Below are 15,724 nucleotides of genomic sequence, written 5' to 3' on the forward strand. Positions count from 1 at the left end.
ACTTGACCGTGATTGGCCAATTTCTTAAAGCTTAGGGCTTAAATCATCTATTGTAGACTGGGTCTAAGGCTTAGGGCACAGTATAACCAGTAGTGGCACTCGCTCTTTTGTTTCACGTTCGCGCCGATCCGTACTGCGCATCCGACATGTTTTTATTCTGACCAATCACAGGATTTTTGTACGTGTGTTAGTGCAAAGTCGGTGTGACATTGAAAAATTCGCAGTGTTGACGAATAATGGGTAAATACTTTTATACGTTGCAGCAAGTAATTACATTAATTACTTTTATTAGAACATTTTCTTTCATAGGCCATTTCCATTTACAATAAATAATGTATGCCAGTTCGTATGTGCCTTTCCTGGATACGATCCTGAAAAGGGCCCAGGCACTTTTAACCGTTGATACACTGTTGGCGCGAATAAAAACATGGCGGAAAATTGAGGACGCCCAGATCAAAGGCGCCGACAGAGAGTGCAACTACTGGTTATACTGTGCTTAGGGCTTAAATCTCTATTGTAGACTGGGACTAAAGCTTAGGGCTTAAATCTCTATTGTAGACTGGGACTAATACTTTTAGATCCAGCCAATCATATTAAATCACTGAGCGCTCACTTAACAGTTGTGTCTGCTGAACGCGGCCATTCTTTCCCTCCATGGTATTGGTCGTTGGAGCAAACAGAAGCATGCGACGCAAACAGACCTCTAGTTTCCTTGCTCTAATCTTTATACTCCCGGTTTCTAGTCGTCATGCGAGCGAGAAAGAATGAACGTATTTTCTTTATCATTGACAACCTGACGAACTTCCTTTATCCACGTGGGCGACCGCAGTAAAAGCTGCGTGACAACAGCCGAGGATTTCTTCTAAGTGAATCAATCCGGATGGGTTTCAACGACAGCGTGTAACAGTATCGCTTTCACGCTGTATAATTTTAGGTTATGCTCGACGCGATACTTTCTTATGCTATCTTATGTTGAAACCAAGGTAGGAGCGATCGAGTGAACTCCAATAATTAACGATGATTCTTTTAATTTATTCCTTAATCCTTTTTTTTGTTTTCAGGAAAGCAAAAGTTATGGTAACGATGATATCGTGAGTGGGACGCTTTTCATTTTTGGACGATTAACGTATGCAGTAATGTGATGATTTGTTAACAATCTATGCTTAAGCTTTTAACAGGGTGGTATGTTTCACAAATTCTTATTCTAAATTTTTTAAGTTTCTTCTATACTAAGCAGCAATAACGAAATGAGCTTCATTTTATAAATATTATTTGTTTCAAGAAGATGCCTGCGAAAAAAGGCAAGAAGTTTTAAATTTGTAGAGAAGTTATTTGTGAAAATTTAAAAAAATTGTAACCTCGAAAACTATCTTAAGAATTCTGTGTTGAAATTATAATATTTACTGGTTATGTAAGTAGTTTAGCAAGATTTGTATTTATATTTCAATCTATAGTAATTTTTAAACAGAAAATATATACAATATGATTTAGAAACTTTATAATGTAATTACACATATTTTATGCAAAGTATAATAAATATATTTATTTCCTCTTGATTACAATGTTGAGAAATATAGAGATCATAATGTTTTGTTCTACGTTATTAGTTGTGTAGTATGTCGTGAAGTTAGCACCTCAACTATTGGCATTGCAAGTTTTCATGCAAGTTCTATTTGTGAAAACTATCGTGAAAACGATCTGTTAACAAATTGACCGAAACCACACACACAAAGAGAACTGGCACCCCATACCTTTATAAAATGAGGTGCCAACCTCGCAGTAACATGTAGTATAAATTATGAGATAAAGTGCAAACTTTTTCATTATTCCACTAATTTTTGCTTTTCTGATTTTCTTTATAACAAGTTGTATATTCAACAATCATGTATTCTAATTTTTTCAGAATTTTTTACTTTAGGAATATGACACGTTCACACGTAAAATACCAAATTGCTAGAAATGATGTCGATGTAACCGAGTACTTGCCACAAAATGTTCCAGATTTTCAAAATATAACAAAGCCAGAGTCTACATTTGGCAGAAAAGCATTATATATATTTTTATTAATCTCCGCTTACTTTATTTTGTCGATAGGCCTTACATTTTATAATCCATGGCTTTACAACGTATATGTGAGTAATTGTATTAATAACCCAAAAAGATTATTTTTATGTGTTATTCCAATTATGAAGAAACAATGATAAAATTTCATAAGGACTGCTTCATAAGCTACATTTTATTGATTAGAATAAATCAAATAAATTCTTTAGATATATAAATGTTTATGATAGATCTCCCTTAATTTTTGACAAAGGAACATCTATTAATGCAACTGTTACAACATTTTTAGGGATTTAATTTTCCACTTGGCGTAGTAGTTTGCCACTTGGTCATAAAGTTCGCACTGTCCGCATTAATAAGGTGCATCAGAAGATGTTACAATGGTAAACGAATAAATCTTCCATGGCAGAATATTATTTGCTCATTAATGGTACCTGGCATAGCCAGTGGTGTCGATATTGGTTTGTCAAATTGGGCTCTTTCATTGATCTCGATATCTTTGTAAGTATAATCTCAGAATAACAATTTAAATATCAAGAATTTATTGCAGTATTTATTAGTTGTACATGACATTTTTTTTCAGAGTTACCATGACTAAATCAACCACCATTATATTTATTCTTGGATTTTCTCTTCTGTTCAAATTAGAAAAAAAGGTGAGGCTGATATTTATCAAGTATTTATTAAATATATATTTTTAGCAGGTAAATAATTTAATTAAGGTAAATTGTGTTTATTATAGTCATGGTCTCTAGTAGGGATAGTGGTGATGATAGCAGGAGGATTAGCAATGTTCACTTATAAATCTACCCAATTTGGCATTGTTGGCTTTATATTGTGTCTTTTGGCATCGTTTGCAAGTGGTATTCGATGGACTATGACACAACTCATTATGCAAAGATCCAAACTTGGCCTCCACGATCCGATAGACATGATGTATTATATGCAGCCCTGGATGCTATTACCCGCGATATCAGTAACTTTATGGTTTGAAGGTAATTTTACAACAGAATTTTAATGGAACAAATTTTATAATTAGACTTTATAGGTAAGCCCGATAAAAAAGTAGCTCTTTCTTGTTGAACATGCCATAGTTTGTCGTAATATGTTGTTTGTATTATTATAATATTTATATTATTATATTGTGTCATTATAATAGCCCAGATTTAAAATATCTTAAATTTTAGGTAGCAGAATATATGATGGTATTAGAATCACTGATTGGGCCAATATTGGTAGCATTTTATTAACTGCAGGTGCTATAGTAGCAGGTGCCATTTTAGCATTTAGTATGGAAGTGATGGAATTTTTAGTTGTTACTTATACCTCTAGTCTGACATTGTCAATCTCGGGAATATTTAAGGTAAAATGATAATCAATTTTATTACCTTTTTTTATATTCCAACACATGTCATGTTTGTTTCCTATATTTTTAAAAATAATTAATTATAAAAAATGCAAGATTAGATAAAACTTATATAAAATATTAAATTTAAATTTGATGTCTTATCTAAATATTCACATTAGATTTAAATTTATATTAATATTAGATAATTACACATTTCTGCGAGTAGAAAGTACGTCAAAAAACATTTCATAGATAATATACATTCTTAGCCAATTTTCAATATGTTTTTTTCCGATTCTTTTTACAGGAAATATGTACATTAGCGCTCGCCTTTGTGTTGAAAGGTGATCAAATGACTAGCCTTAACTTCATAGGATTATTAATGTGCCTTGGTGGTATAATACTTCACGTTATCCAGAAGGTATTACTTAATAGAAAGAAAGTAGTTGATAATATGGAAATGCAATCAAAAGTGGCAAGCAGTGGTACTAAACATGAAGAGGGAACTGATTCGAATGTGCCATTATTGACAGAAAAGTCAACATCTTTAATGAATCTTCTTAATGCTGAATTTAGTTCAGATGAGGATGGTAATTTGAGGGAGAGTGATAACTCGACCCAAATACTATCAGATATTTTACAACGCAGAGAACAGTGATACGTCGTGAATTTTTAGACCTAATATGAGGAATATTTTTTTACTAAGGAGAACATTCCAACAATGTATATTTATGGCTTGCGTATATTTATAGCAGTTTATATTTTTCCAGTTTACAGTGAATAATGAAGTTGCTGACAACATAAATTTTACATCACAAATTTGTTAACAATTAACGTTAAAAAACATGTGGTGATCTTGGATATCTTTTTTAAGTATCTTTTAAATTCTCCTATAGGTAGGTTCCGTCTTACAATGGTCCATTTAACGATTTTTCACATTCACAACTTTTTCAAAAACACTTAAGTAATTACCGTAAGTATAAATAAACATGTATTTGAAAAACAATTTCTTATTTTAAAAAAGCATTATTAGTACATACTTGGGCAAATGATGTTAAGTTTAGAATTTCTATTATTTATTCATATATTATAAATTTGTTTTGTTTCACAACTTCATTTTACGATTTTGTTTCACTGGAATCTTACCTGACCTGAGGTCGTTAAACGGATCCTATGTTTATATGATGTGAAGTATTTAATGCATCACAAAAAAAGTTAATTAACCATATAAATATATGTTTGTGTGCTGTGAAATGTTAAATATAAGATTACCCGATGCATTTCTATATATTATCGCATAAGGATAAGATAAAAATATCTTAAAAAATTGCGAAGTACAAACATGAAAGTGTGAAATGGACTTTGTTATATTTTTTGATATTAGTAGAAAAATGTCGCTACGTATGAAGACTTATAAATTATTATTATTAATGTTATTTTAAGTATTATAAACAAGAGCTTTACTATGCAATATTTTAACTCATTTAAATTATTGTGTGCATTATGTGTGCGTATGCATGTGTATGAATATATGTACAGAAGATAGTGCTGCGAGGTCAACAAACTTCAAGAAACGATAGATCTCACAGAAAGGACCATATGTATTTATATACACACATACAGAGTTGGAAGTTACTTTATAAAAGTATGTAGTTCTAGTTACAGTTTTTTTCGATAAAAATGTAACTAGTTACAGTTACAAGTTACCAATTCTGAAAAGTAACGCGTTCTAGTTAAGGATACTCAATCAGTAACGAATCGTTACTTTGCAGTTACTTTCTTAAAATGAAAAAAAAGATATCAAATCTGCATTTGAATTGTAAAGCGCCAATAAAGGTGTTTATGCGTAAATGCAAAACCTAATGGGATTTGTGTAGATTTAAAATATATGTCAAATAACTATTAATGTAACTATATTAAATTAGTTACTAGTTATTGAAAAAAATGTGAGTTAAGTTACAGTTACAGATAGAGAGAAAGTAACAAAATTAAGTTAGAGTTACCAAAAAAAGTAACTGTAACTGTAACTTCGTTACAAGTAACGAGTTACTTCCCAACCCTATATATATATATATATATATATATATATATATATATATATATATATATATATATATATGTTACCAGCGATGAACGTAATTTTGGCAATGCCACCTATGGTCAAGCTGATAAGATTAGTAAATAGATGTTTAAGCCCTATAACTTTTGTCCAAAACGATTTTTTTAATGCTTTGCTAAAGAGATGTTCTAATAAAAACTTTAAAATGGGACACCTTGTCTCTACGTGTGTGTGTGTGTGGGGGGGGGGGGGGGTATAGTATATACTATATGTACAGTACATAATTTTTTCTTAGAAAAAGCGTCCAAAATAATATAAAGGATAATTCAGTGTTTGTATACAATTTTCTAATCATCAACGCACAATATAATAAATTTAAACGCACTAATTGAGGTTCATTATCAATGTAACAGGCAAATGATAATGAATTATTGAAACCAAACTGTTTTTACAAATTCTATGTATATTTATAAATTGTAATTATGAACTGATAATAGTTCACATATGTTATATTCAACGTGTTAACAGTAAAGTACCTATTATACCAAAAATGTTTATAAAGTTAATTTTATTTTTAAATCCCCCTCATATTGAGGATGGATTTTGTAATTTGATTAAAGCTTAATAAATATCTTACATATTAATGTTATTTCTTGGTCTTTCTTTCTGTAAATTTCATAAATAAATATTAAATAATATGAATTATTTTCATAGAATGCAAGCGATAAATAATTTTCTTTTCTCTGTCTCTTCAAAACCAATTTTAAGAATAAGTTTTTAAAGAGTATGTTAGAGCTTCATTAATGTATGTGTAAATTAATTTGAAACTACCTTTCTCTGTTCGTCACTATCACTATTTAATTTATATTTTCGTTAGCGTTTCCCACGAATGGGATTAAGATTTTGCTCATCAGAGAATTTTTATTTATCTTTAATCGGTTACTAAAGAGGGGACCAAATTTAATGACCGAAATGTTATAATATTACTAAACATTCTATACACACTTTTTATTTTTAAATATATGACTTCATCAAAAATATTCGTGGCTCCCATTGTGCTCTAAATCTATTATTCTTATGTTTAATATTGTAGCCTATTTTCAATTTTACTTTAGTTAAAATTTAAATAGACAAGAAAAGTAGATAAAATCATATCATGATGAAAATTATAAGTTGTAAAGGATAGAATGATTCTGTTTCTTTGGAAATCGGTTCAAATATTTAATAATATCCTCCTAGTGTCACTATATTTCTTAAAAGTAAATTACAACAGATGTATTAGCTATATATATATATTCACATTTTCACAACAATCGAATATGAATATTTTTATTGTTTAACTCTTTAAAGACAAACATTGTGTAAATAATGTAATTTCACATTTTATACACTGTCACAACTGCCTCGAAAGAGAGTTGGACCAAATGATATAATATTATACGAATCTTCTACTTGATATAATATGTTGTTGTTTATCATCCTATTATACGCTAGATAAACAAAAAGTTTCATATAAACTAGTTTCTATTATAATAAGCAAGCCAGTTTGCAATCGTGTTTGCTAGTTCTGCGACGTTTATTCTAATATCGATTAACGTATAAATAAACTCACTTTTATCTTTTATAAATAAAATAACAGACTTATCTTTCGTGCTTATTTTTTATTTGATTAGCTTTTTTAGATTTGGTTTCGATCCTGTTTTCCAGCTTGTGAATCAATTCGTCTAATTCGTCCTGATAAACATAAATTAGGATATAATTACTCTCAGACTATTTATACTTTGCATATGCATACTTATATGTATGTATACACATGATAAGGATGTACTGATTAATTAATATACACATAATAAGTTGTTATACTTACTTCATCATACGTATACATCAGAATACAATGTTTCAGAACTTGCTTCTTACAACTGATTAAATGCAGTGCATGTGACAAACAATAAACGCTGTCATCTTGCGAATTGTTTACCAAAGAGACAAACAAATTAGCTCTGCACGTCTCACATTCAAAGTCACCATCATCTTCTTTCACCTTCTTCCCTTTCTTCCCTTTTCCGCTATCTGGCAAAGGCAGTCTCTCTCTGTTGGTAAGACCGATACTTTCCAGTTGTTTACGATAATCTAATTCCCTTTCGCGAATCTTTATCACACTCGGCAATATCTAAAAACACAAGAATCTAATGTAGCGCTAAGTGCTCAAAGCTTTATGATGACAATATGTGATTATTTATTTTAATATTTAATTAATTAATCTTACAATTACAGCATAAATTCATTCCTACCTGTTTCAATATATCTATGTGAGATCTCGTGTCGTTAATAATATTAAATAACAATCTTTCAAATGAAAAGATAGAAGGTTCACAACTGTCTTGTATGTCCTGAAAGTATATCAATATTGTTTCAATATCATCGAACAATAATGAAATCGTTAAGTTACTAAAAATCACATGCATATAAAAGATTTTATATGTATTGTGTATATACCTTAAATACTTGTTCCGCGGTTTCTAACCAGGATGGTTGTGCGAAATATACACTCTCGGATACTACATAACCGGTACATATGCTGGATGTGAAGGCTTTTGGAAAGACTATTATAAATTGTCCCGGTTCTTGCACTATGTGACATAACGACACACCATTGCTTACTAATAATTCCGGTGGAACCATGGCAGTATCAGAAGGTAACCATATAGTCTTGTTTTTACAATATCGTGGTACCATTTTCGAGAGCGCTTCTCGGAAGTTGTTATTATGCTCATCGGGTATCCCATACCAAATTTTTTTGGCACCTGTATGTAGATATTCTATCCATGGTAGACCATGCGGATCGCGATACCAGCAACAAGCACTAAATAACATACCTACGTGCAATGTTGGTACGGTCACACCTGGAAAAATCGTTAGTATAAGAACGTCACCAATGCATCTTCATTGAGCAAAAAGCATGATGATCCTTAAAAAAATGAGGACCCTTGAATTGTGCGCTTATTATTTATTTTCTCGACTTAAATAAAAAGTTGTAATGTCCTGTCTGTGATAAAAAAAAGCTATATACCCATTAGTGGACCCAAAGCTCTTAATACTGATCCAGCGTTGTTAGTGAGAACTTTAAGATTCCAAGGATGTCTAGCGAACGGGCTATTTTTCGCAACGGAAAAGCCAAATCCACGACCGCTGGAATCAATGCTTGCCGCATGTACGCAGACATGACGTTTCCTCTCGGCAACGTGTTTCCAAAATGCATTCTCAACCTCGCCGGCGGAAGCACCCTCGGCTTCGTTTCCTCGTTGATTTTCACCAAACCACATACGTTGCGTATTACGGGCAATTCGATAGAAAGCGTTCAACGGCATGTTTCTTCCCTTTAATATTACAAATATACGTGTATTCATATAGGTGTGTTTACATATACATATAGAGAATTTTTATACATTACCCACGCACACACACACGCGCGCACATGCACACGCATGTGTGGGACTGGTGGGGAAGATATTTAAGGTGGTAATAATAACTAATTAATTTGTCCTGGTCACTTACTTTCACAATGCATTCTTCAATTTCATCAGAACTGTCCTCATCCTCTTCCTCATCATTATCAGTGGACAACACTTCTTGCCTTTGCAAAGCTTTGCTTTCTTTTCTCATCCATTCAGTTTCAACCTCGTCGAACAATTTTCCACGCTCCTCTAAACACATAATTTATAATTAGTAATATAAATTTTTCAACATCTTTGTGACATTTATTACATAATATAAAATATACCTAGCGACAATGTATCATATGGCAGTAAATATTTACAATAAATATCGTCTAGTTTAGTAACACGATCCTGTGCTGATTTTGGTATTTTCATACCATCTGCTACTTTTTGCCATTTCTTTTTCTCAATAACTTCTTTCAATCCACCCAAACTTTGAACCGTTTGATATAAGTGAGGTAAATCTACTTCCATTCCACCAATCTGAAAGAGTTAATTATTAGTAAAAGCACTAATCCTTAAATTTCCTCAAGTTCTCTCTCTCTCTCTCTCTCTCTCTCTCTCTCTCACTACAATATCTATTTAAAAAAAAATATAATAATAAATACCCATGGAGGTTGTGTCAAAGTAATACTCTGAGTAGCTAAATATTTCTTGATAGCCATCATTTCTTTTACATTAGGGCCCCACCTATGGAGCATGCGATGTACATATTGATTGTAAGCAGTAAATCTCATATCATCAGACACCTTGCATTCTGGCTAAAAAATTTAAAAAGGGAATCATACAGTATGTAATTATATTATGTACATAATTTATTATTTAATATGTTACGTTTATTAGCCATCTAATATAACTATTTCTTTATGTGGTATTTACCTTGAAATTTGGTGGAGGCACCACTTTACAAATCCCAAACTTTTCAGCGATCGGTTTTATCTTGTCTATATACTCCAGTGGATCCTGGAAATCTTTTTCCGTCGGGTGAAACGTTGGCGCTTCAACTACGCGAGCTTCATCATTTGTGATCTTCGTACTTGGAAACGTCATACTGTTGCTTGAGGAGCATAGCTCTGATACTTTTTGTTTGCACTTCGTTGTCCTAAAATATTATCCATAAACGATAGAGATGCATAACAGAATTTTACGTTTATATTACTTACGTTACTTCGAAAATGTACAAAGTAACATTCAACGTTACCTCTTTCCGCTTTTTGTCGAATCTATAGAAGCTTTTCTCTCTCTCGACGACTTTGGTGGTGACTTTATGTGTTTCTCCACACTGCTATTTGCGCTCGTACTGACATTTTGACGATTCGAACTTGGCACTTCAAGTTTCGTTCTTGAGACCGGTTGCATCTCCGCACTCGGCGTACCTGCTTCCACAGTCGACACGGTCTCGGTTGTTGACGTCGATGGTACTTGCTGTTCTACCGTAATTGCTGTAGAATTAGGCGGGGTACGTGTTGTCGGTTGCACCGTCCCTATCGGTGGACAACGTGCCACGGACAATGGTGGCTTGGTGACCAATTTAGCTCGAAGGAGCACTCTTTGATTAGGACCGGTCGGTCCCTCCGTACCGAGTTTAACAGCGACGCCCTGTATCAGCTGTTGCCCTTGTGCCAGATTCGGGCCGTTCCTTGTAACAGCCTGCAAAGGAATGTAAAACAGCTGTCCATCGTTATCGTCGTCGTTCTCGTTACTGATCTCGGTCTGAGTAGATATCTCGGTACTCTTCTGTTGACTCGCATTGCTCTCTGGCTCCTGCGTGGTCTCGTCGAGATTCACCTGCACCGCTATGGAAGCGCTGCAATTTACGTTGCTCCAACTCGTCGTGAGTTTGTCGAGCGGTAGTACTTGGACATTGGTCAAACTCGCGAAATTCTTGGGCAACTCAAACTTGTTTACACTTGGAACTGTACTTGCCACGTTCGTCGGGCTTTGCGTCTCCTTCGTGTCCTCTTTTCTTGTGACCATCGCGGGATCGTTGGGCGGTTTATTCTTGCTATCTGACGATTCGGAATCCTCCTTCAAATTTGATCCCTTGGCTTCGGCAATCACTTTGGTCTCGGGTACCACAGCCACTGTGGACTGCATTACTGCGGTCAAACGTTTCGCATCGTCTCTAATCTTTCTCCGGAAGGGTGTGCTAACGGGAACCTCGGTGTCACTTTCAAACGCGTAAACGCTGCTCTCGTTCTCCGGCGAAAACGCATTCGCATTCGGCGTTACAGTTTTACGTTCTTTTACCTTAGGCAGAAAAGGCTTCCGCAGTTGAAAGATTTTTTTCTCCGTCGGCGACTTCTTCTCTATAGAACCGTCCACCGAGTTTTGATCCGATTTGGACACAGTATCACTAGTATCTTCAATAGGAGATGTATCTTTGTTCATCTTCTCAGTTTTCTTGACAATCTCTCTCGCCTCAGTGGTAATTTTATTCTTGTCGACAATCGCATTCTGTTGTTTCGCCGCAGTATTACTATGCGCATCAGATGATATCGGTATCACATTTCTGCTGTGTATCCCCGCGCGGTCCTTCAAACTCGTCTTATCCGACAATTTCGAAAGCGTGACATTGACCGGACGTACTAAATGTTGGATTTTCGTCGAGATAGACAGATGCGAAACGTCCGCCTTCAATTTCTCTTTCACAGACTCGTATCTAAAGCTGGAAACGTTTTCCATCTCCAGCTTACTCTCTTCCTTGGCGAATGAGCTTTCGTTCAACCACTTTTCTATCTGCTCGGTCGACATATTCACTCGTTCTTTTCTCGTATGCAAAGTAGATAACGGCATAAGAGTGGAAGGGACCTTATTTTCATGATTACATTTTATCTGTTCCGTAGGTGGTAGCAACGAGCCTTGCGTCTTTACGGACAAATCCATTACTGACTTTTTATCCTGAGCAGATACGCTGCACTCATCGTTTAGCGAATTTACGGCCGGGGAGCCGACTTTGACCGATGAGACTTTTACTTTACTCTCTTGTAAAGTACTGCTTTGATCCATCGTTTGCGATACGTCCAACGTTTTGGGCACATTCGACTTTTCATCAGACTCTGTGATTAGTAGATTAACATTGGCATGTGTCTGACACGAATTCAATACTTTTGATATTGCCTTCTTAGTAAACCCACGAAAAGATTCCTCGTCGTCCGATACCTTCGGCAGATCGGCTTTCACATTTTGCGCGTTGCCGCGAGTCCTTTCATCCTTCGTCTTGTTGACACTGTCAGGAATCTGTCTTTCCTCTCCCTCCTCATTTTCTTTCTTCCTCTTTATTTTACTCAGCAGCATTCCCAGCGTTTCCTCCTCAGACTCCGCTTTCTCGTTTTGATTACTTTTAAGGCTCTTTTGCTTAATCTTATCCGACGACGTTTTGGATATATTTTGCTCGCGTTTACGTTTTATCACAAATTTTTCCCTAGCTGATTTCACACAACTTTGAGTCTGGGCCTTCGGTTTATTATTTACGTTATTTTGCACTTCTGTTTGTACAGTTGTGTTTTTGGAAGATGATCTAAGGCTCCTGCTAATCGGTTTGTCAACCTTTCCAAGACTCTGTCTGGTAATGGGTCTTGTGTTGTTAGTTTCTATTGAGCTCTCGGATTCCTCATCGCTGTCTTCTTCGCAATATCTCTGCACTCTCATCAAACGTTTGCTCTTTAAAATCAACTTGTTATTTTTATTCTTATTCAATCGCTTATTAGCATTATTATTGAAGGTGCTAACTTTAGAATCTTTAGTTTTAGCGACAGTCTTGTTACTATTCTGTTTTACTTTGGCTTTAAGCTCATTCTCCGTTTGCGCTATTCTACGAGCATTTGGCAGTTCAGGAAAGCTTTCGACTGAAATGTTATCATCATTTTCTAAATCTGGACTCACTAATTTCCTTCCAAGAATCTCCATATATACAGCAGCTGCTTCCTTCGTCTTTCTGGTAGGCCTTCTAGAGAGATTCTGCAAGGAGACGGTGCCGCTGGACGATCTTGTAACTCTTCTCATCTCTGACTTACTTCTGGTACAGATCTTTTTTCGGATACCCTTTTGTATGTTGCGCTTTATCTGTGTAGACTTCTCCACATGTAACTCTTCCTCCTCATCGTTCTCTACATCATTCTCCCCTTCAGATGACGCATCTGTATTTAACGCATCTGTATCGCTATTTTTCGATCTCAAATTTAATTTCTTCTTTGGCTTGGGTAACGGCAGTTTCGTTTTCGACAGAGGTTTAGCGGCCTTATCTGGCAGTACACCGCTTCTTAGACCGTGTCTCTTTGCCTTAATTCTAGGTAAGAATTTTCGCGGCGCCAACTGAAGACCAGCCTTCAACATAGATCTCTCTGTACACGATCTTGTCCTCATAACGCAAGTGGTTTTGTATCTATTTTTAATTCTTTGCTTAGCAAGGCGTTGTTCCTGATATTTCTTTTTAAGTGCTTGGACTGTAGACGTAGTCGTCTTAAGTTTGGTAATGCTTTTGTGTAATGAATTAGCCACTTTTTTCTTATTCGAGACAACAGGCTTTACTTTTGTCACATTTTTCTGGCATGTATTTTCTTGTTTCTGAACCTCTGTAAAAGTGCTAGTAGAGGATGCCTTCTCCACAGAAGTTCGAGCTGGCTTTGGTCCTTGTTTCTCCTTCTTGTTGCCAATATTGAAGAAATTTAAACTGGATGGCAAAATAGATGTTCCTAAATTTGAAAAAAAGAGATATTATCATCTAAAGAATACACATAGACCAAGATCAAAATAGACTAAAGGCTCTGAATAACATGTTCAATTTCATATTTTATCAATGGAAAGATTGTATACAGGCAAAACTTATTTCTCTCCATCTCCCTCAAAATGTATCACATCAGATCATTTTGTAGCCGTGACATGTCTTCCAAAAATTATTGATTTAAATGAAAGAAATTGGTGTATCTTTAAAAAAATTAATTAACCTCTAAAACACAAAAACGTTAAAAAATCCTCCGTATTCGGACGTTTGTGCGTTATTAATTCTGTGAATGTGGCAGGTTTAGCCTTTTCTTTATCCTTGACAGGCGTAGGCGATATATTGAACACTGTGGTTGCGCCCTGTGCAAATTTTCTCTGTGCGTGAACTTTGGTCCTGGAATAGACAATTTCGTAATATCACGGCAAGTTCCTCGAAAGCTGTTACAAATACGCAGCACGCATTACTACATGCCTCTCTAAATACACGCGATTCTTAATCGCAATCGTCACTACAAGCAACGTGAAGATGAGTTACCTTTTCGGAGATTCCGAAAGGGGCTCCATGAGATCCACCAGGTCCCCCTCCTTCCTCTTTCTCTTATCGTTGCGACTCAAAACCATTCTGAGACGACGTGAAACGGAGATCGAAGCATCGGCGAACGCACAATTATCGTTCCGGTTATTTCACGGATCATTCAGGAGCAAATCGCATCTACCGCATCATTCGCGTAAGAGCTAGACGCGCTTATACTAGTTCACGATGAGACCTACGCAAACCAATACCCCGGACGATCGATAAAAATCATCGCCGTCGTTTTAATGGTCAGTGCGTTATAAAGAAAATTTATGACCGACTCGAACCAAGCTGGTTGCTCGTGACGAGTTTGTCAGTCGCACAGGATTTCCGAGAGGAAATAATAAAAGTTATGCACTTTGCTCGGAAAATCCCTTTTTATCTTATCTTTCTCATACTCCTGAGTACCTGAAGCGGTTGTTTATTCCAAGTAAAATTAAATGCCACGATCCTTCGATCCGCGATGCAAGTGTTTGTAGACACGTAGCGTGTGGAAGAAGAAATATCGATTTTTGAGGCTCATTCTTATGCAGCGTATGAAATTAACATTAAACTCAGGTCAGGTTAGGTCAAGTTAGGGTTAGGTTAATGCCCAGATTCATGCAGGATTCACACTGGATCCAATATCCGACGTATGTATGTACGACAAAATTTTCAAGCGTGTTGACTGGCTGCTGAATTGAAAATTTCTAGATACTCGAGAATTTTAAGGCCTTCACACATAAAATTCCGTAAGTACGTAAAACGTAAAGCGTAAGAAAATCAACAGATTGGATTAATTGCTACTGCTTGCGTTATTGCCTTACGTTCTCGACTGTCACTGGTTGATTTTCTACGCTTACGTTTTACGTCCTTACGGAATTTTGTGTGTGAAGGCCTTTAGTCCCAGTCTACAATAGAGATTTAAGCCCTAAGCCTTAAGAAATTAACTAATCACAGTCGCGCATTCTACTCATACTTGACCGTGATTGGCCAATTTCTTAAAGCTTAGGGCTTAAATCATCTATTGTAGACTGGGACTTACTATGCTACAGCAAATCAACACACTTAAGAACAATCGACTGCGATTGGTCAATTCTTATGTGTCTGACGGAATTGACCAATCGTAGTCGACTATTCTTACGACTACGACTTTACGACTTCTATGTAGACGAGGCTTAAAGCCTATCACACAATGCCAGGCAACAGGCAGCAGGAACAGGGAATAGAATTTCTGACGCGTTGGATTGGTTGGACGAAAATTTCCGACAAATCCAATGCGTCAAAACTTCTATTCTCTATTCCTATTGCCTGTTGCCTGGCATTGTGTGATAGGCTTTAAGACGGACTTGAATATAAGAGCTGACTATGAAAACCGGCCTAAAGGCCTGTGTCCACGATGCTAGGACTTGGTCCAAGTTCTAGTTTCGAGAAATGTGTAGTCAATCAACTTGCAGCTATTCCATAAGAGATGCAAGTTGATT

General features: G+C 35.5%; 2 protein-coding genes across 3 annotated transcripts; one reads left to right on the top strand and one right to left on the bottom strand.

The window, feature by feature from the left end:
* Positions 1-699: 699 nt before the first annotated feature.
* Positions 700-5,070, top strand: LOC105567299 (solute carrier family 35 member C2). The gene is made up of 8 exons (XM_012022064.1): positions 700-983; positions 1,062-1,182; positions 1,904-2,132; positions 2,351-2,562; positions 2,645-2,717; positions 2,804-3,056; positions 3,249-3,424; positions 3,717-5,070. The coding sequence occupies exons 3-8, from the start codon at positions 1,923-1,925 to the stop codon at positions 4,065-4,067; spliced, it is 1,275 nt and encodes a 424-aa protein (XP_011877454.1). The 5' UTR covers positions 700-983; positions 1,062-1,182; positions 1,904-1,922; the 3' UTR covers positions 4,068-5,070.
* A 1,608-nt stretch (positions 5,071-6,678) lies between these two features.
* On the bottom strand, positions 6,679-14,880 carry LOC105567300 (protein Jumonji). Of its 2 annotated transcripts, XM_012022067.1 has the most exons (13): positions 14,670-14,880; positions 14,223-14,454; positions 13,912-14,081; positions 10,167-13,659; positions 9,845-10,067; positions 9,574-9,726; positions 9,250-9,448; positions 9,024-9,172; positions 8,539-8,845; positions 7,965-8,371; positions 7,760-7,858; positions 7,336-7,638; positions 6,679-7,202 (listed from the first exon to the last, which is right to left on the bottom strand). In XM_012022067.1, exons 2-13 carry the CDS (start codon positions 14,306-14,308, stop codon positions 7,110-7,112), a joined length of 5,682 nt encoding a protein of 1,893 aa, XP_011877457.1. In that variant the 5' UTR covers positions 14,309-14,454; positions 14,670-14,880; the 3' UTR covers positions 6,679-7,109. The 2 variants fall into 2 exon arrangements, with proteins under 2 accessions (XP_011877457.1, XP_011877455.1); XM_012022065.1 differs by having other exon boundaries at positions 14,223-14,880.
* Positions 14,881-15,724: the final 844 nt, after the last annotated feature.

Source organism: Vollenhovia emeryi, unplaced genomic scaffold (genome assembly GCF_000949405.1).
Source record: "Vollenhovia emeryi isolate VEMERY1.0 unplaced genomic scaffold, V.emery_V1.0 DF939139.1, whole genome shotgun sequence".
Taxonomy (NCBI): domain Eukaryota; kingdom Metazoa; phylum Arthropoda; class Insecta; order Hymenoptera; family Formicidae; genus Vollenhovia; species Vollenhovia emeryi.

Coding starts and splice junctions, on each gene's coding strand:
- LOC105567299 (XM_012022064.1), top strand. CDS start 1,923: ATGACACGTTCACACGTAAAATACCAAATTGCTAGAAATGATGTCGAT. Junction 2,718..2,803: donor TGTTCAAATTAGAAAAAAAG/GTGAGGCTGATA, acceptor TGTTTATTATAG/TCATGGTCTCTAGTAGGGAT. Junction 3,425..3,716: donor CAATCTCGGGAATATTTAAG/GTAAAATGATAA, acceptor TTCTTTTTACAG/GAAATATGTACATTAGCGCT.
- LOC105567300 (XM_012022067.1), bottom strand. CDS start 14,308: ATGGTTTTGAGTCGCAACGATAAGAGAAAGAGGAAGGAGGGGGACCTG. Junction 9,173..9,249: donor ATATGATACATTGTCGCTAG/GTATATTTTATA, acceptor TTATGTGTTTAG/AGGAGCGTGGAAAATTGTTC. Junction 7,639..7,759: donor ACATAGATATATTGAAACAG/GTAGGAATGAAT, acceptor TTGTGTTTTTAG/ATATTGCCGAGTGTGATAAA.